The 20,927-nt window shown below is 44.1% G+C and overlaps 1 protein-coding gene across 7 annotated transcripts in view; it reads right to left on the minus strand.

Moving 5' to 3' along the window:
• Positions 1–19,133, minus strand: part of LOC144603704 (voltage-gated potassium channel KCNC2-like) — a 149,713-nt gene extending 130,580 nt beyond the window's left edge. For all 7 annotated transcript variants that reach the window (XM_078417356.1, XM_078417353.1, XM_078417350.1 and 4 more), the window contains exon 1: positions 18,030–19,133. In XM_078417356.1, the coding sequence (XP_078273482.1) occupies positions 18,030–18,557 (528 nt within the window). In that variant the 5' untranslated portion in view covers positions 18,558–19,133. The remainder of the gene's footprint in view (positions 1–18,029) is intronic.
• Between the last annotated feature and the right edge of the window lie 1,794 nt (positions 19,134–20,927).

Raw genomic sequence — 20,927 nt, forward strand, 5'->3', positions numbered from 1 at the left:
TGCAGCGTAGGTTTACTAGGTTAATTCCCGGAATGGCGGGACTGGGGCGACTAGGCTTGTATACACTGGAATTTAGAAGGATGAGAGGGGATCTTATTGAAACATATAACATTATTAAGGGGTTGGACACGTTAGAGGCAGGAAACATGTTCCCAATGTTGGGGGAGTCCAGAACCAGGGGCCACAGTTTAAGAATAAGAGGTAGGCCATTTAGAACAGAGATGAGTAAAAACTTTTTCAGTCAGAGAGTTGTAAATCTGTGGAATTCTCTGCCCCAGAAGGCAGTGGAGGCCATTTCTCTGAATGCATTCAAGAGAGAGCTAGATACAGCTCTTAAGGATAGCGGAGTCAGGGGGTTTGGGTTGAAGGCAGGAACGGGGTACTGATTGAGAATGATCAGCCATGATCACATTGAATGGTGGTGCTGGCTTGAAGGGCCGAAAGGCCTACTCCTGCACCTTTTGTCTATTGTCTATTGTCTGTCTTACACTGATGTTAGATCACAGGCTTATAGTTACCTGGCTTATCGGCCATAATTTCCACCCACCCACTTGCCAATCTAATTTAAACCCACCCATGCAGTCCTGGCAAACCTGCCTGCCAGGATATTGGTTGTGCTCCAGTTCAGGTGCACACCATCCCTGTTGTACAGGTCACCTCTGCCTCAGAAGAGATCCCAATGGTCCAGCAACCTGAACCCCTGCCCCCTCCACTAACTCCTCAGCCACACATTCATCTGCCCTATCACCCTGTTCTTATCCTCACGGGCACTTGGCACTGGAATTAATCCAGAGATCATTAAACTGGAGGTTCTGTTTCTCATCCTTTTGCACAACTCCCGATACTCATTTTAGTTTTTAGATACAGCGTGGAAACACGCCAAGCCAATCAGTTATCACCGATACACTAGAAACAATTTTACAGCAGCCAATTCACCTACATGTCTTTGGAGTGTTAGAGGAAACTGGACCACCTGCAGAAAACCCCCACAGTCACAAACTCCGGACAAACAGCAGCCATTGTCTCTGACACTGTATGGCAGCACTCTACTGCCGTGCCACTGTGCCACCCCAATTTTGCAGTACCTCTTCTTTTTCCTACCTAGGTCATTGGTGGAAACATGCACAACAACTTCCGGCTGCTCCCCCTCCCCTTGAGAATGCCACTCAGCCGCTCCAAGGCACCCTGGACTCTAGCACCAAGGAGGCAACACACCATGCAGGGGTCTCAACTGCTGCCACAGAGTCTTCCATCTGCACCTTTAACTAAAAAGTCACCTTTCACAATGGCTCAGCCTGACATTACCCTTCCCTGCTGTGCATCAGAAACAAGCCGGGTGCCACAGCCCTGGCTGGTACTGTTGCTCAACACACATGTCATCTCCCCCTGACAGCACCCTAAAGGGTGTACCCGTTTTGAAGCGGGATGGCCACAGGGGGCACCTCCATACCCTGTCTAGCAGTTTCCCCAACTTCCCACACCCTGCAGGGGGCAGCATTGTACTTGCCATCACCACTGCAACCGAGCTAGAGATACAAAAATCACAAGCCTCACCCACAAGAGAAGACTACACCATATCCTCCTATCCACCTCTGTGATAGGCTCCTCGCTGAAGACTGCTGAGCCAAAGACTCACACTTGCCCTCAGCACAGCCTCTCCCAATAAGCTGTTCCACAACACCTTGCCTTGTTTTTATAAGCTACTCAATTAGTCGATTCTATAACGGGCTTGCTGGTCAAAGCTGCCACTCCTGCTCTGACCTGAAAATGACTTGCCTAAACCTGTCGATGGACTTACTTTTGTAGATTCCCACTCCTGCTTTGACCTGAAATTGACTTGCCCGAACCTGACTGATCAATTTGTGACAATGCTTGATTACCCATAAGTTGTATGAGCAGAATTAGGCCATTCGGCCCATCAAGTCTACTCCCGCCATTCAATCATGGAAGACCTATCTTTCCCTCTCAACCCCACTCTCCTGCCTCCTCCCCATAACCCCTGACTCTCGTGCTAATCAAGAATCTGTCAATGATACAATTAACTGAACTGTGCCAATCATTAACCATAGATGTTTCACAATATTAAAATAAACCCATTATTATATCTTGTTTAATATCAGCATCTCCTTGTTATGACTAGTGCTTATTACTGTAGTCTGTAGTCTCTTTTTTGCTCTGGTTTATTTTCACCGACATGTTTAGACCGTAATGTTGTATCCTTATTGTTTTGATGTGTTTATGCTTTATTCGTAATTGTTAACTGTATGTTTGTGTTGTCATTTGTGAGCGGAGCACCAAGGCACATTCCTTGTATCTGAATATTTGGCCAATAAACTTATTCATTCATTCATTCATACATTTGTATTGAACCATCTGTAAACTTTTAATGTCAATTCACCACAAAGATGAATTCATAGATGCTTTAATCTCAACACAAATTATCTACTTTCTTTTATGATTTATTTACATTTTGTTATTCATATTTAGGTGACGAAAACTATTGGCTGTGTAAGATGATTCACAAAGGATCACACTTGAGGAGATTTTTATTCACCATCAGAAAGTGACATTGGAACGAACGTTAGTCAAAGCACAAACCAGATGGGAATCTCTGCCAAAGTTATTCTCATTGTTTCATCAAGAATGACTTTCAGTAAATCTGTAGGTAATTGTTGCCATGATAATGGTATGAACAAGTGAAGTGTCAATGCGTTTGATATGATTCATTTATCTGCACAGCACACATTAAAAAGGAGAAAAATAAGGTTTGCCGATCATTTCATTTTACAAAGACAACTATTATTGTGAACAGACACAAAATGCTGGAGTAACTCAGGCAGCATCTCTGGAGAGAAGGGATGGGTGACATTTCGGGTCGAGACTTCTTCAGACTGATGTTATGAACAGTTTTTAGAAAGATCTAAGTTGCTGAAGTGAATATGACGAAGATTACTTTTGATAAGTAGGGTTAATAAGGAGCTGACCATGACTTAAAGTCAATTTGCAAACGAGGTTATAAAATTATTATGCTCATGGGATCATTTTATTGTACAAACTAAGTCCAACTGGTGAAAAATGAATTTTGCTGTTAAAAATACAACTATGAAAATACTTGAATTCTTTTCTGTCCAGGAAGTGCTTTCACATTCAGTTCGCGAAGCCATTTCAGCAAATGCATTCTGTTGTCAGGTCACAGGCACTCATGTCCTTTCCAGTCATGTCTGCAGCAACCCACTCCATTTAAAAGTAATGAAGGAAAGAGTGTACGCTATTTTCAACATCTATTCTAGTCCACGTGATATTTGAGTAGTAATACTTTCTGACTATCAGTTCAGATGCCATTGGATACTTCAGCAGTCAACGGAGCAAATGACAGACAGGGGCAAGGTCTGTCTACGCGACCAAGGCAGAAGCAGGGAACACTGTGACAAGAATGTTTCAAGATCTCTTCCAAGACGCGCCGTATCTTTGCCGACAACAAAACGTAAATCAAACTAAACCACTGTGCCATTTGCTCTTCGGTGAAGATTTTCCTGATAACACAGAGACCAGATTGCAACGGTGCAGCACCAAGTTAAAACAGTGGAATCCAATCAACATCTTCAGAACCCTGCTGTCATGTCGCTCACCAACGTGAGATTGTCACATGATGACCATTGTAAATCTATCAGTACACTGCAAAATCAACAAGGACAAGATGTCTAGATCTGAATAATATCCAGGCCTGGTGTACAGAACACGTGTCAGATATTGGCCAAATCCTACAAGAGCATAATCATTTTCCCCAGATATTCTCTGTGTCCCCACCAATTGAAGGTTTTTAATTGAACTGGAACCTGCTAATTTAACATTAGAACTAAGTAGGTACTTTACCACGAGTATTATCTGAGTTGCATCACTGCTGACCACAATGCACAATTCAGAACCATGGAGGATTACTCTGAGTATTGCTTGACCCAGTACATTATGAAGTGATTTTCCTGAAAAGCATTGCAACCACTACCTTCACCAATGCAGGGTGCTGCACCAATGCAAGAGAGGTTTGGGCTCAACGGGTCCACTTGGTCTAGTTATTGCTTAATTTCCACACCAGTGAAGGAGACGCTTTACATTAGAACATAAAACAGTACAGCACAAGAACAGGCCCTTCAGTCTCTGTGCCAAAGATGATGACATGACCAACTCTTATCTGCCTGCACATAACCCATATCCCTCCATTCCCTGCATATCCATATGTCTATCCAAAAGTCTCTTAAATGCCACCACCGTATCTGCCTCAACCACCACCCCTGGTAGCATGTTTCAAACACTCACCACACTCTGTGTAAGAAAAAATCCCCCGTACATCTCCCTTAACCTTTGCCCCTCTCACCTTAAAGCTATGCCCCCTAGCATTTGATGTTTCCATCTTGGGGAAAAGGTTCTGACTGTCTACCCAATCTATGCCTCTCATAATTTTATATACTTCTACCAGGTCCCCCCGCAACCTCTGGTAAACAATCCAAGTCTGCCTGACCTCTCCCTGTACCTAATACCCTTTAATCCAGGAATCATTCTGGTAAACCTTATTTACACCCTTTCCAAAGCTTCCACATGCTTCCTGTAATGGAGCGACCGGAACTGCATGCAATACTCCAAATGAGGCCTAACCAAAGACCTATAAAAATGCATCAAGACTTTCTGACTCTGATACTCAATACCCTGACCTATGAAGGCATACCATGTGCCATCTTCACCACTCTATTTTATTGTGCTGTCACTTCCAGAGAGTTCTAGACTTAGACCCCAAGATCCCTTTGTACATCAATGCCATCATAAGTCGTGCCATTAATTGTGTATTTTCCCTTTACTTTTAACCTCCCAAAGTGCAACATCTCAGACCATATTGTCTGTGCATTTCCATGATTCCATTAGAAAGCATGTCACAATCCACTCTTTTCTCCAAAATATGATCATTAAAACCCACCACCTTTAGAACATTTTAATAGAATTTCATGACTCGATGTCACATTTTGTTAATAATGTTCTTGTTGAATACCTCAGAACATTTTGTGACAATAAAGATGCTACATCAATACTAGTTGTTATCATGGAAAAATGCAGCATAGTTTTGTTCTAAGACTTGATAATACAAAAAAAGAATAACAACAGTGACAACTGCATTACAATTTCCTTTGTCTCCTCTTTTATGTGAGATTGCCCCCAATTAATTCACAATGAATGGCAAAAGTGAAGCAATTAGGGCCCACAGCCACAATGAACAGAGGTCTAAAACACCTGCATCACATCTATATACTAAAACTCTCGTTTGACAATAGACAATAGACAATAGGTGCAGGAGGAGGCCATTCGGCCCTTCGAGCCAGCACCGCCATTCAATGTGATCATGGCTGATCATTCTCAATCAGTACCCCGTTCCTGCCTTCTCCCCATACCCCCTGACTCCGCTATCCTTAAGAGCTCTATCTAGCTCTCTCTTGAATGCATTCAGAGAATTGGCCTCCACTGCCTTTTGAGGCAGTGAATTCCACAGATTCACAACTCTCTGACTGAAAAAGTTTTTCCTCATCTCCGTTCTAAATGGCCTACCCCATATTCTTAAACTGTGGCCCCTTGTTCTGGACTCCCCCAACATTGGGAACATGTTTGCCGCCTCTAACGTGTCCAACCCCTTAATAATCATATGTTTCGATAAGATCCCCTCTCATCCTTCTAAATTCCAGTGTATACAAGCCTAGCAGCTCCAGTCTTTCAACATATGACAGTCCCGCCATTCCGGGAATTAACCTAGTAAACCTACGCTGCATGCCCTCAATAGCAAGAATATCCTTCCTCAAATTTGGAGACCAAAACTGCACACAGTACTCCAGGTGCAGTCTCACTAGGGCCCTGTACAACTGCAGAAGGACCTCTTTGCTCCGATACTCAACTCCTCTTGTTATGAAGGCCAACATTCCATTGGCTTTCTTCACTGCCTGCTATACCTGCATGCTTCCTTTCAGTGACTGATGCACTAGGACACCCAGATCTCGTTGTACGTCCACTTTTCCTAACTTGACACCATTCAGATAATAATCTGCCTTCCTATTCTTACCACCAAAATGGATAACCTCACACTTATCCACATTAAACTGCATCTGCCGTGCATCCGCCCACTCACACAACCTATCCAAGTCACCCTGCAACCTCATAGCATCTTCCTCACAGTTCATACTACCACCCAGCTTTGTATCATCTGCAAATTTTCTAATGGTACTTTTAATCCCTTCATCCCAGTCATTAATGTATATTGTAAATAGGTGTGGTCCCAGCACCGAGCCTTGCGGTACCCCACTAGTCACTGCATGCCATTCTGAAAGGGACCCATTTATCTTCACTCTTTGCTTTCTGTCTGTCAACCAATTTTCTATCCATGTCAGTACCCTACCTCCAATACCATGAGCTCTAATTTTGCCCACGAATCTCCTATGTGGAACCTTGTCAAAGGCTTTCTGAAAGTCAAGGTACACCACATCCACCAGCTCTCCCCTGTTAATTTTCCTAGTTACATCCTCAAAGAATTCCAGAAGATTAGTCAAGCATGATTTCCCCTTCGTAAATCCATGCTGACTCGGAACAATCCTGTTACTACTATCCAAATGCTCCGCAATTTCGTCTTTTATAATTGACTCCAGCATCTTCCCCACCACTGATGTCAGACTAACTTGTCTATAATCTCCCGTTTTCTCTCTCCCTCCTTTCTTAAAAAGTGGGACAACATTAGCTACCCTCCAATCCACAGGAACTGTGGGGGAGGGTTGGTGAGGGGAGAGGTAGGGGACGGAGGAGGGAGGGGGAAGGGGGATGGGAGGAGGAGGAGGGGGCAGGGTGGAGGGGGGCAGGGGGGAGGTGGGGCTGGGGAGGTGGGGGGGAGGGGAGGTGCTACACCAATGCAGGTTTGAGCTCAACGGATCCACTTGGTCTCGTACAGAATAAGTTATTTTTAAAGAGGAAAAACATTGTGTCCAACCTTATCCAGCACTGTTTTTCAATTATTTAAATTGTCAGTTTAAGTTGCATTCCAGAACTAGAGGACATGATTTAATTTGACAATTCATTCCAGCATTAAAGTGCTGCACTAGAATGGGATGTTAAACCGAATCCCGTTGCAACTGTTCAGAGGAATGGAATGAATTATATGACATGCTGGTATGGTGTCCTGATCGATATCCAACCGCACATTCTCATCAAAATATTAATCTGTTGTTCAACACCTTGCTCTGCACAAATTGTCAGGTTCACCAGCATACAAAACTGTGTCAACAGTTCCAAAGTAATCAATTGATCATGGAGGGTTTTCGCAATGTTGAAATGCAGTTCGTTGTTTTTCTTTTTACTTTTGATCGAGGCTATGTTTTTTTTATTTGGTCTCTGGTTTCTTCAGCCTGGTACCTGAAAGATTCAATTTACCGACTGAGCAACCAGGAGTGGAAGTAGTGATAATCAGATATCAACCTACTGACATTGCTTTAGAGGCTCTAATGGTCTGACTAACTGGATTGACTGGCAACATGCGCCTAATCAGCTTTATTACGTCAGAACGACACGGTGGCACAGCGGTAGAGTTGCTGCCTTACAGCACCAGAGGCCGGGATTCGATCCTGACTACCAGTGCTGTCTGTGAGGAGTATGTATGTTCTCCCTGTGACCGAGTGATTTTCTCCGGGTGCTCTGGTTTCCTCCCACATTGCAAAAACGAGTTTGTAGGTTAAAACTTTGATAAATTGTCCCTAGTGTGTAGGATAGCGTTAGTGTATGGAGATCGCTGTTGGCGCGGACACGGTGAGCCGAAGGACCTGTTTCCATGCTGTATCTCTAAACTAAGATAAACTAAACTACCCAAATGTTGATTCCCAGTTTAGAATTTAATTTTGAGTCAGTGAGAAATTTCATGTTGTGGGGACTTGTCCAGAAGATCCATAACATCACTAATGAAACTTGGTTCATTCTGGATCACCTTGGCTACCAATGCAGAGACTTTAAATCCAATGGGTTTTTCTGGATTTCTATCCAACTATATCTGGGGCATGGTGTGCACCTTGTTTGCAGCACCATTGAATTTAATTTGGACCTAAGAAAGATATTGCCGGAGACACCAATGTTTTATTTCCGTGTGCAAGATTTACTTTCTATGGGTAGTTTTATTCTATTATTTAAACAGGCGTGTGTTATTATTAACACTGTCCATGATTGTAATGTTAAATTATATTATATTATTATCAAAACTAATTTAGAAATAGCAACCTAATAGAAATCTTTGAAAAGAAATTACATTGCAGAATCTTACAACACTATTTAGCTTTATTTAACCTAATCTCAGAAAAAAAGTATAATTCAAAGTTGCTATGAGATCATTGGAATAGACCACGGTTTGATTTTAAAGTGATGAAGCTGAAATGAAAGTATTTATTCACAAAATGCTGGAGTAACTCAGCAGGTCAGACAGCATCTCAGTTTAAAAGTAGAAAAAAATGTTGATGGTTTCACCTTCACTTCATGTTTGTTTCATCTCATGCATTATCTGCTAACTTAACCTTGCAATCGCTTCCATCATCAATCTTGTATTTCCTCGTTAAATTTCTCTCTTATTCAAATATAACTTTTGCCTTTAATCTTGGTGCTGCTGAAACTAAATTGCTACAAATACATTTTGCCTGCCTCAGGTACTGTAGAAATATAATCAAAACTGCTTATTTAAACCATTTTGCCGAATCAAATGGCACCACGTTTGGTGGCCCAAAGGTAGAGTTGCTGCCTTACAGCGCCAGAGACCCAGGTTCGATCCTGGCTACAGGTGCTGTCAGTGCAGGCTTTGTACGTTCTCCCCATGGCCTGCGTGGGTTTTCTCCGAGAACTTTGGTTTCCTCGCACACCCCAAAAACCTACAGGTTTGTAGGTTAATTGACTTGGTAGAAATGTTTTAAAAAATGTCCCCAGTGTAGGATATTGTGAATGTGCGGGGGTCACTGGTCGGTGCGGACTCGGTGGGCCGAAGGGCCTGTTTCCGCGCTGTATCTCTAAACTAAACTAAAGCGTATAATGAAAAAAACTGGAAAATGTTGGGAATACTCAGTGGTTCAAGCAGCATGTTCAGAGTGGGGGGGGGGGGGGGAGGAAGGGATGGGGTTGGATGGTTAAGGTGAAAAGAGTTAACATTTCAGGTCATTGACCTCTGATCAAACCTATTAGTGGTGCAGCTGGTAGAGCTGCTGTCTTACAATACTTGAGACCACCCGGGTTCAATCCTGACCTTAAGTGCTGTCTGTGTGGAGTTTTACACGTTCTCCCTCTGACCACATGGGTTTCCTCGCGCATCCCAAAGATGTGCAGGTTTGAAGATTAATTGATCACAGTAAAATTGCCCCAAATGTATAGGGAGTGGATGTGAAAGTGAGACAACATAAACTAGTGAGATAAACTAGTGAGATAACATAAACTAGTGAGATAAACTAGTGAGATAAACTAGTGAGATAAACTAGTGAGATAACATAAACTAGTGAGATAAAGTAGTGAGATAACATAAACTAGTGTGATAAACTAGTGAGATAAACTAGTGAGATAACATAAACTAGTGTGAACGAGTGATGGCTGGTGTGGGCTCGGTGGCCCAAAAGGCCTATTTTCTTAAGCGTTCTCATCATCAGCAACCTCTTGCAACGGAGCTACGGTAGCGCAGCGGTAGAGTTGCTGCTTTACAGCGAATGCAGCGCCGGAGACTCAGGTTCGATCCTGACTACGGGTGCTGCACTGTAAGGAGTTTGTACGTTCTCCCCGTGACCTGCGTGGGTTTACTCCGAGATCTTCGGTTTCCTCCCACACTCCAAAGACGCACAGGTATGTAGGTTAATTGGCTGGGTAAATGTAAAAATTGTCCCTAGTGGGTGTAGGATAATGTTAATGTACGGGGATCACTGGGCGGCACGGACTTGGAGGGCCGAAAAGGCCTGTTTCCGGCTGTATGTATATGATATGATATGATACTAAATAGATTTAGTGGAAATAAAGTTACCATGCCATCTCACTGAACGTCCTTAACAGGAATAAACTCAAATGACAAGTCTCTCAAGTTGTATTCTGCACACCAGTGGGCAGCGCTGTTGTAGAGCTGTTGCCTCACAGCGCCAAAAACCTGGGTTCAGTCCGGACCTCAGATGCTGTCTGCATGGAGTTTGCACGTTCTCGCTCTGACTGCGTGGGTTTCTTCCGGGTGCTTCGGTTTCCTCCCACATCCCAAGACGTGTGGGTTTGTAAGTTCAATGGCTTTTGTTAATTGCACCTAGTGTGTAAGGAGTGAATGAGATAACATAGAACTAGTGTGAACAGATGCTCAATGGTTAGCATGGACTTGATAGTCCAAAGGGGCTGTATTCATGCTGCAACTGAAACAAAACTAAACATCTAACTTCCTTCCTAATATGATATGGGAGGCTATTCAGTCTGTCAAATCCATACTAGCTTCCAGCGGAGTAATAGTATCTGTCCTATTTTTTCTCCCTCATCTCTCTCTCTCTCTCTCTTTCTCTCTCTCTCTCTCTCTCCCTCTTCATCTCTCATTTTCCATGTAGGCCTGTATCATATGTCATCCGATCTGTTTTGAAGAGTAGATCTTCGGTAAAGAGCAACTGCATCATGTTGTTTGGAGTATTTGCGTTTCAAAATAATTTGGGTGTTAAGTTGCAAAAAGAGAAAAAACGAAAAAATGTTGTTATTTAGGAAAAAAAACTGCAGATACTGGTTTAAATTGAAGGTAGACACAAAATGCTGGAGTAACTCAGTGGGTCAGGCAGCATCTCCGGAGAGAAGGAATGGGTGACCCTTCTTCAGACTGAGGAAGGGTCTCGACTCAAAACATCACCCATTCCTTCTCTCCGGAGATGCTGCCTGACCCGCTGAGTTACTCCAGCATTTTGTGTCTACCTTATGTTATTTAGCCTCTCCTGACACTCCGCCTAGGTATTGCATTCATTTCAAGTCCCTTTACCCAAGGAAGTTCTTGTTATGGACGGGGTGCAGTAAAGGGTCATCATATTGAATATAGGGACAGCAGGGTTGGTGTTATGAAGAAATTTGGACATTTGAGCTTATCTTCATTTCAGAGTTTAGAAGAATGAGAGAGCACCTCATTGAACTTCATGAATTCCTGACAGGATTGATTCAGGAAGAATACTTTCAATAGTCGGGATGTCAGAACCAGGAATCACAGGGACATGAGGGAGGCCATTTAGAATGGTGACAAGGGGAAATTTCATCACCTAATTCACACAACAGGTATTGAGGTTAAATTATGAAATATATTGCAGAAAGAGTTAGATATAGTACCAATAACGAAAAGGTTCAAAATATATGGGGGAAAAGCAGGAACAGAATACTGAATGTAAATTATTATTCTGAATGGCAAATCATGATGAAATAGCCAAATAACCCGCTCCTACTTTCTGTTTCCATTCTGTCACATGCTCCGGTTTGTTGCTCCTACCCAGCTTAAAATAGTTCCAGTGTTTCTCAGTTCTGAAATGTTTGTCTTTCCACAAGTACCACCTGAGCTTCTTAGTATTTCCAAATCCGGGTTATTTTGCCAATTTAAGTTCACATGGGTTCCTTTCAGCCAACAAATGGAGGAAGCTTCCATTCCATCAGTCACGTTTAGTTGAGCAGTGGCTTCCGTTTGTGCTCACTGCCGCATTTAATGCGGTTTACATCAGTGAAACAGATCGTTGCTGGCCAGGTACATCCTGGGACCCACTGCAGGACGAGATTTAGTTTGGTCCCTGGTGGAACACCAATCTTTTGCTGTTGAATTTACTGCATTTTCCACCTACTTTGGCACAATTCGCCTCAAGTCTTACCCCAGCATTCACCAATCCATACAGAGCAGATAAAACAGTGCTAGCATATTTATTGACACTATGTTATGAGGAACAAGGACCACTGAACAAGTCTGAAGAAGGGTCTCGACCCGAAACGGCACCCATTCCTTCTCTCCCGAGATGCTGCCTGACCTGCTGAGTTACTCCAGCATTTTGTGAATAAATCGATTTGTACCAGCATCTGCAGTTATTTTCTTATACTATATATATATATAAGGACCACTGTTCTCCACTTAATAAATTGCCGGTAATGAAACCGGTAATGAAACTAGGTGAGCCATAAATCATTGCCTGGATGCCTGGGTGTCGATGACAAATCCAGTCATATTTACTGGCATCATCATTACACAGGCATGTTGAACAAAGAAATAAGTTGTCAAAAATTAGATGTTTTAATTTTAACTGGGAACAATATTGATTATAGTGATTTTAATAGAATTACCACAAAGATTTTTATTCACAGTGCCATCTGTTCTTTCCAAACTGATAACACCAGATAATATATTGTCATTTAAAGAGCAATAATATTAGAATATCATCGTAATTTAAAGTGTAAATGTGGACTCAAAGTATGTGCTTCTCCAAATGGCCTACGTCAAATAGATGTGAAAATGTAATTAGCGCTTTGTATTCCCACAGATGGACTTGTGGGTTACTGAATACTGGGATTCAACACTGATACAGTAGCATGAACCAGACCCACGATATTAAACTGATTCAACCTCACTTGTTTCTTTCATTTGGTTTATATGGCACTTTTTTTAAAATATAGATGATATGGTTATCAGAGATGAGTTAAAATTTAGGATTATTTACAACTCCATTGACAATCATTTGTTTCGTCAAATGTCAGTCGCAACTAATCTAGAAAAATCTGAATTAATGTACGTTCACAGAACAAACACACACGTTGGTAGAAACACGGAACTGCAGGTGCTGGTTTACACAAATGGACAAAGTGCTGAAGTAACTGAACAGGTCAGGCAGCATCTCTGTGGAGAAGTGTAGGAAAAAAAACTGCAGATGCTGGTTAAAATCGAAGGTAGACACACAATGTTGGAGTAACTCAGCAAGATCTCGGGAGAGAAGGAATGGGTGACATTTCGGGTCGAGACCCTTCAGACTGATGTCAGGGGAGGGGGCGGGACAAAGATAGGATGTAGTCGGAGACAGGAAGACTAGTGGGAGAACTGGGAAAAGGGAGAGGGAAAGCAGGGACTATCTGAAGTTAGAAAAGTCAATGTTCATACCGCTGGGGTGTAAACTACCCAAGGGAAATATGAGGTGCTGTTCCTCCAATTTGAGCTGGGCCTCACTCTGACAATGGAGGAGGCCCAGGACAGAAAGGTCAGATTGGGAATGGGAGGGGGAGTTGAAGTGCTGAGCCACCGGGAGATCAGATGGACTGAGCAGAGGTGTTCAGCGAAACAATCACCGAGCCTGCGCTTGGTCTCGCCATGTAGAGATGGATAGGTGAAGTTTTGGGTCGGGACTGAACAAGGGTCCCGACCCGAAACATTACCTATCCATGTTCTCCAGTGATGCTGCCTGACCCAAACATTCTTTGGTATTTATTTATTTACAAATTACATGTCAATAAAATGAAACTTCAGTCTTTAAATTTGGAACCAATCCTCATGAATGTTGATAATTTCTTGTTAATAACCACATGCTTGCATTAAAATCGATTTTCTTCTGATCTGGCAAATTGCATAGGAATGTAAGTGAGCTCTAGGGTTAAACCATGAAATGGGCTTCTAATGTCAACCTAAATTAGAAATGGACCGAACATGTGTGATTATAAATGAAGATTATACAAAAAGAAATCCTGTGTATTTACATAGAGACCAGTGTACTAATCACTACTCCATTTATTTTCCATTTGCGTTACCTTTACATAAATCCTATTAAAGGTTTGTTTGGTTTCAACTTCAGGGTTTAATTTACTTAAATGAGATTAAGCATGTTGCCAGTGGTCCATACTGACAGCTCTAACTGAATCCCTGTTACTTCATCTATCTATCTGGTTCTTAACAGATTTACTTCAAATAGATTATTGCTGCTCAGCTGGGCATGGACCAGTGTGAGTCATGATATGGACTTGAATTCCACCCTGCAGCTGGGGAATTTAAACCAAATAAACAAATCTGCATTGGAGAAAGCATCAATAACCATGAAACGACTGGATTGCCATAAAATCTCAGCAGTTTCACTAACGTCCTTCAGGGCAGGAAATCTGCTACCTTTACCCAGTCTTGTTGCCAGTTAATACTCTTAACTGCTCCATGAAATGGACTAGCAAGCTATTCATTTTCGCCGAGAGTATGATCAATAAATTCCTACCAGCAAACACCCACATCCAATCCAATAATAGCGGTAGTGAAAAATCAGATTGCTCTGAAAGATCAAAATCATCAGTTTTAGTTTTGATCAGCGCAGTTTTTAATGATCTGTTCAGCTGTGGGTGAAAGACATGTGAGTGAATGGGAAGGGCTCAAATACTCTGCACAACTCGTTGATTACATTTGCCAGGACGCAAGACACGATAAGATGGGAGTGGAGTTTACACTTTGGAATTAAATCGTGAGCCACGACTGGAGCAGAGAGAGGACCATGATATAAACCAGACCATTCGTGGCAAGAAAGGAACCCTTTGATTTGCGTGCAATAAACAGTTGGAAAACAGTTCCTAAAATGGTGCTGTGCAATGCATGTCATATTTTTGTTTAGTTTCCTCCCTTGTAGATGTTTTTTTTAACTCACCCGGTAAGAGCAGCGAGCCAGGGGAGCAGATATCAGTGCAAAGGAGATGGCGGTCGCTATGACAACATGAGCAGGAGCTGTGCAGCCGAGCGAGGCGCGTGCACGAGGGAAGATTGTATGTGGACAAGTAGTGGTGCGCGTGCACGAGGGGGGTGCTGCGCGTGCATGAGGGGAGATTGTATGTGCACAAGTAGTGGTGCGCGTGCACGAGGGCGAGGCGCGTGCACGATGTGAGGCGCGTGCACGATGGGGAGATTGCATGTGCACAAGTAGTGGTGCGCGTGCACGAGGGCGAGGCGCGTGCACGAGGAGGAGATTGTATGTGCACAAGTAGCGGTGCGCGTGCACGAGGGCGAGGCGCGTGCACGAGGGTGATGCGCGTGCACGAGGGTGAGGCGCGTGCACGAGGAGGAGATTGCATGTGGACAAGTAATGGAGCGCGTGCACGAGGGTGAGGCGCGAGCACAAGGGCGATGCGCGTGCACGAGGTGAGGCGCGTGCACGAGGTGAGGCGCGTGCACGAGGAGATTGCATGTGCACAAGTAGTGGAGCGCGTGCACGAGGGTGAGGCGCGTGCACGAGGTGAGGCGCGTGGCCGCGCGTGCACGGGCACCCCCTGTAAATGAGAGCGCGCCCCCGCCACCAACATGCGCTTCAGCCCAGTGTCAGTGACCGGGGGCTGATTCACAGCGAAACGGGGACTCACACTCGTTTATCCACCGCGCCCTGGGGCGCCTCTACCACCCACTCGTTGAAAACGGTGTTGCAATTATTACACGGGCATGTGTTCACTGTCAGGACTGACTAGAGCAGCACGCACATGAACTCCCAACAAAAATACCAGCCGCCCCAACCTCTATAACCAGCAGCTATTGATCCTCACTGCCTGACTCGCCTCCCCGTGTCAATTCTGCAACATCTCACCAATGCTGCTTTCATTCTCCTTTCTTGCGATTGGTAAATGTTATTTATGTTAGGGAGACACAAAATGCTGGAGTAACTCAGCGGGACAGGCAGCATCTCTGGAGAATCTATGTTAGTTTCCTTTTACAAATTCGTCTTAAAGGAACATTCCAATCATATCCTCCGGGGCCGCCTTTCATCCTCACGATGCAAAAACAAAATCGCGATGCGATTTCATCCGGTATTGACGTTTACCAGCGGTGAATTAATCATTAATCATCCATTTATCATTGCGACCAAAAACAAGGCGTTTCACAAGAAACAAGGGACTTTCCCGGAAGATGCAATCAAACTGTCTGTGAACGTGTAACCAGGAGAAAGATCTTGATAATATTTCTGAAGATAGGCACGAAATGCTGGAGTAACTCGGCGGGTCAGGCAGCATCTCTGGAGAAAAGGAATAGGTGACGTTTCGGGTCGAGACCCTCCCTCAGACTGGAGTCAGGGGAAGGGGAAACGAGAGATATAGACAGGCGGTGATGTAGGGAGATATAGAACGAATGAATGAAAGATATGTCAAAAAAGGAACGATGATAAAAGAAACAGGCCATTGTTAGCTGTATGCTCGGTGAGAATGAGAAGCTGGTTCGACTTGGGTATGGGAGGGTTGGAGAAAGTGGGAATGCCGGGGTTACTTGAAGTTAGAGATTTATATCGTATATCGCATATTCAATGTCATTTTAATTGTATTGCGGGTACGAACTTTATTTCATGTTATAGTGTTTTAGAAGTTCCTAACTTAAACTTTCGAGGTGTTAGACAGTGTTTAAAGTTGCTTCTAGCACGCGTACTGTCCGGGTTGAAAGGATTTTCTTTCCAATGAATCCGTGACCACCGGCGGTATTTTAATGCAATCTTGCAGAGAGCGCGGATTAAAGAAGTCTGTTATTTGAAATAAATTCATAGCCTCCTTTTAAAAAAAAAGTTATTTTGAAAAGTTCTATTGCAACAAGTTGCAACTGGCTCTCCATTTGAAATGTAACTTTTTAAGATGGTATTGAATTACTTACAAGGGGCGTTTAGTCGAAGATTTGCTTAAAGTCAACAGAGTGGACCCACCTGTAGCTCTAACTTGCCAGCCACTGAATCTCATGTGTATATTTGCGGTCATTGTTATTCGGTACTAAAATACGCCAAATTTATATTGCCAGTGTTTTAGCTTTTTAGCCATAAAATTTTCCGTACATCAAAAGAATTAAGTAGAGTCCGCCCATCTTCTTTGCAGAAAACGTCGAAATAAATGTGTAGGTTAGCTACAATCGGTATTAAAAATAACTGGTCTGTGCTTATTATGGCAAATAAATATCAGCACTTGTTGATTATAAGTCAACACACAGTTACACACGGTAAAATTCTCCAGAAATAGCTGGTTGTGAATGCCGCAATTAGGTGTAAGTTTATGGGCCTTCCCGCCCCATCGGACATCTAAAGCCACCGAATCCATGCGAACAGAATCTTAGAAGTCATTGCTGATTTTCTTCTTTAAACGTAACTGGACCAACTACAGAACTGCTGCGGCTATAACAGCGAGTCAAAGGCTAGCTATCCATCAGCGGCAGGCTCCTGTCTTACCACCATAAAGTTTCTTTACATCCTCACCAAGGCACAAGTCAAGAGGGTGATGGAAATCTTTCACGGTGCCTGGATGTACACAATTCCAACAACACTTAACAAGTTTAATACCGAGTAGAAAGATGGAACTAGAAGATGGTGAATAAAAAAAAAAGTCACGTTTAATACCGGGCAGGTCTGTACAACCTATATGTTCACCACCCTGTTCTCCACCATCCTAATTACCCACCCCCTTGGCCTCCCCGTGTGCCTTCTACCACACGGACAGCAGCCAGCTCTCCAATGTGTATCCGCGAGTACACGGGCACAGTAACCATTGGGACCTGGCGACCTGTCACAGTCGCCCAACGCCACAGGCACTTGGATGCAAGTCCTGGAATTCCCATCCCAGCAGCAGGGTATCTTCACAACACAGACTGCAGGAAAGCACCAGCTTCGCAAAGGCCAATCAGGAATAGCAACCAAAAAAAAACCGTGCACAAATATAAATGAAATCACGGAACAGACTGAACACCATCAAACTGAGGCGGGGGGGGGGCAATAACACGAGCAAGTGTAAACTCCCAGCACGAACACATTACTGGAGACACGGGTAGCTGTGTAACCTGTAACACTTCCCATTGAAGAGAGTGGATAATCCCCCTGTTAACGCTGATGTAGACACCTCTGGGGCTGGTTTGGCCTCAAAGCATCGAGATTAAAAAAAGAATAAGTAAATTAATCAACGGCAGGAGGGAAAAACATCCCCCCCCCCTAACTTGCTCTTGTTCCTCCCCCCCACTTGCTCTTGTCCCCCGTCCCCCCGTCCTCCCTGCTGTTCCTTACCCTCGCAGCTCTCGAGGAGTATGGATCCTCAAAGAGTGCCCATATCCTGGGTCGCAGTCTCTTCCAGCGGCTGGCTTTAGCGTGGCTGCACTCCTCAATGCCCAGTCTCTTGTTGAATTCCGTCTCATCCTCGCCATCCCCGCTCAGCAGATCGGGCGGCTCGAAGATGTCCAAGGCTTCCTCGGCATCTCGGTGTTGCCTGTAAGTCATCCAGCAGCAAGGCTCCACGTCGGTCTCGTCGATGCCCCAGAAAGCCAGCTCCTCTTCGAAAAGTGGCCCGCACACATCTGCGGGGCAGTGCAGCTTGCCCGTGCGGTAGTAGTTGAGGACATAAGCGAACACCCCCGGGTGCCTGTCGAAAAAATACTGGTTCACTTTGGGGTCGTATTCGGAGTTGCTTTGGCCATCGGAGTCGGCGAGGAGGGCTAGCCGGGTCCCGGGGAGGGTCTTCAACGTGTTCCTGTAAGTTTCGTGCCGAGTTCCCCCCACGTTGAGAACTATTCTCTCGTTCCCTTCGATCTTGCCCATCTCTCTGGTTCAGACATGACTCGGATAAAGAGACCCGCAGCTGCGAATTATGTCCTTTTTGTTTTTGCTGGGGAGATGGATGGGGTTGTTGTTGTTGTTGTTGTTGTTGCCGTCGCTTCCCCCTGTTAATGGTTTTCCGTTGCCCCCTTCCTGCACCGTCCCCGTTCGCTGCATGCAGCCAGGTGAGGTCAACAGGAATGACACCACTGCTCAGCATTGACTAGTTTCCTCTCCTCTCCTCTCCTCCTTCCTCGACCTCTGAGAGTGAAAGGGGCGAGGGAAGTGATCGCCTTGTTTTCTGAATGTACGTGACCGTGGTTTCCTCGCTGGGAGACACGACAAAGGCAACACCCTACACCCGACCACCACGTAACGCCTCGCTGTTATCCTCCAGCATTCATCCCTCCTCCCTGTCACTTACAGATCGCCTCTGAAGGTCGCAGGCAATGAGAGCACGGGGACACATTGAAGAGCAGACATGGTTTTGTTTTGTTGTTGTTGCAAAATAATAATATTGGCTGCACGAAGACGTCCAAGTGCCGGTGGTATCCGGGCTGTTGTGAAAGCTGAACTCACCCACACCCGGCCACTTGTTGAAGTCAGACCGATTTCACCCCCTCTCTCCCCTCCGTCTCACTCGCCTGAACCTCCCCCTCACCTTTTACATCGCTGCCTATTGACTAGAGACGACCGCTCCCCCCCAAATCTCACAATTGCCCCCAGAGGTGCGTGTGTTGTTTGTGTGAGGTAGGTCCCTGTGTATTTAGCATTTGGCAATCATTGCAGAGAGACCTCGCCCGGTTCACACATGCAATTCTTCAATGGAGGGGATTCTACTAAAGCATGAATTAAAATAACTGTATGTGCAGGGGATACGCATATTAGTACATTGGAAAAAAAAATGTCTGTGTTAAACTTTGCGCTCCCACATCCATAGATAGTTTCCAAGCTTCAGGCTGCCTGTTCAACAGATGGAGGCAAGGCGGCCTCTAGCTACAGGTGAGTACAGTTGCCAAGTCGCGGCAGCCTGCGCTGGTATTACAGTGCAATGCATTTCATTATCGCAGACTTCACCAACGCGTGTGATGGTGGCTGCAATTTCGGAAGGACCCCGCTCGTTCAACGGAGCATCAGTTGCAGAGAAAAATGATTGAAATTCACACTATGTACCGCCAGCTTTTAATAATAGCACCTCTCTCAACACATTTCACTGTTCTGCTGGGAAGAGAGGGGGGGGGGGGGGGGGGGGAGAAAAACTAAATGCAGCTTAAGAACCATCCTTAAGTCTTGCCAACATACGAAGGGGTCGGAGACAGGAAACCTCGCGCGTTGTTTCTAAATATGAATGCAGAATGTGCAAGCTAGTGGGATGTGAGAAACTAAGGCGGTAGGTTAAGTCCCCCTGAAATGGTTGCAGAAAATAAAATAAACACTGGTGCACATGGATCTAGGTCAATGGCTTTCGCAGTTGTGCAGCTAGTTCCCACTATCGGCGACAGAGATGACACCCTTTCTTTTTCGCCTCAGCGATTTTGTTAATTTGTGCGATTTTAAAGCACCAACATACTTCACAAGCATAGAATAAAGTGGAGATTTATTTGAAGAATCTGTTACTGCTGTATGAGGACTAGGTAGAATCTACTAATCTGTGGCGAAGTCACAAAGTCTCGTTACTATAATGCTAACACTGAAAAGTCAGAGAAGAACTTTGGATTGTTAACCACCGCGATTTCTGTAGATGATTATCGTTATTCCTTTATTTTGTCTGTCTGGCCTGGTAATCTGGATGTCACACTCAAAATGCAATGGTAAAATGCAACAGGTAGGATAAAACAGCTGAAAATATTCAGCAGGTCAGGCAGCATCTGCAATGGCAGCAATCTGATGAAGGGTCTTTGACCTGAAATTATTACTCTGTTTCTCTTTACCAAATACCATCTACCCTGCTGGTGTTCTCAGCATTTGTTGTTTTTATTTTCGATTTCCAGCTTTGATGGGTTTTTTTCTGTTACTTTTGGGAGATGCATCGATTTTATTGAATATCGGATTTTAAGTCAAGATCAGTAACCTGGTCAACTTTAAAAAATCCCAATTCATATCAGGTTGGGACACTGACTGTTTCTTTAACAACCCTCTCTTCCACACTCCCACCCCCTTCCCAGTTTTCACCCTGAATAATTTTGTGGACATACTGTTCATTTTGGTGCAGAAAAATCAATGGTTCAACGGTACATTGTTGTCACATGTGTCGGGGTACAGTGAAATTCCTTTTTTGCATACAGTTCAGTAAAAGTATTACTATACACATCCTAGTTAAATACAAGTGTATAGGATAGTGTATAGGATAGCACTCAAGACCCAAGAAAGAAA

The sequence above is a fragment of the Rhinoraja longicauda genome, chromosome 20 (genome assembly GCF_053455715.1).
Source record: "Rhinoraja longicauda isolate Sanriku21f chromosome 20, sRhiLon1.1, whole genome shotgun sequence".
NCBI lineage: Eukaryota > Metazoa > Chordata > Chondrichthyes > Rajiformes > Arhynchobatidae > Rhinoraja > Rhinoraja longicauda.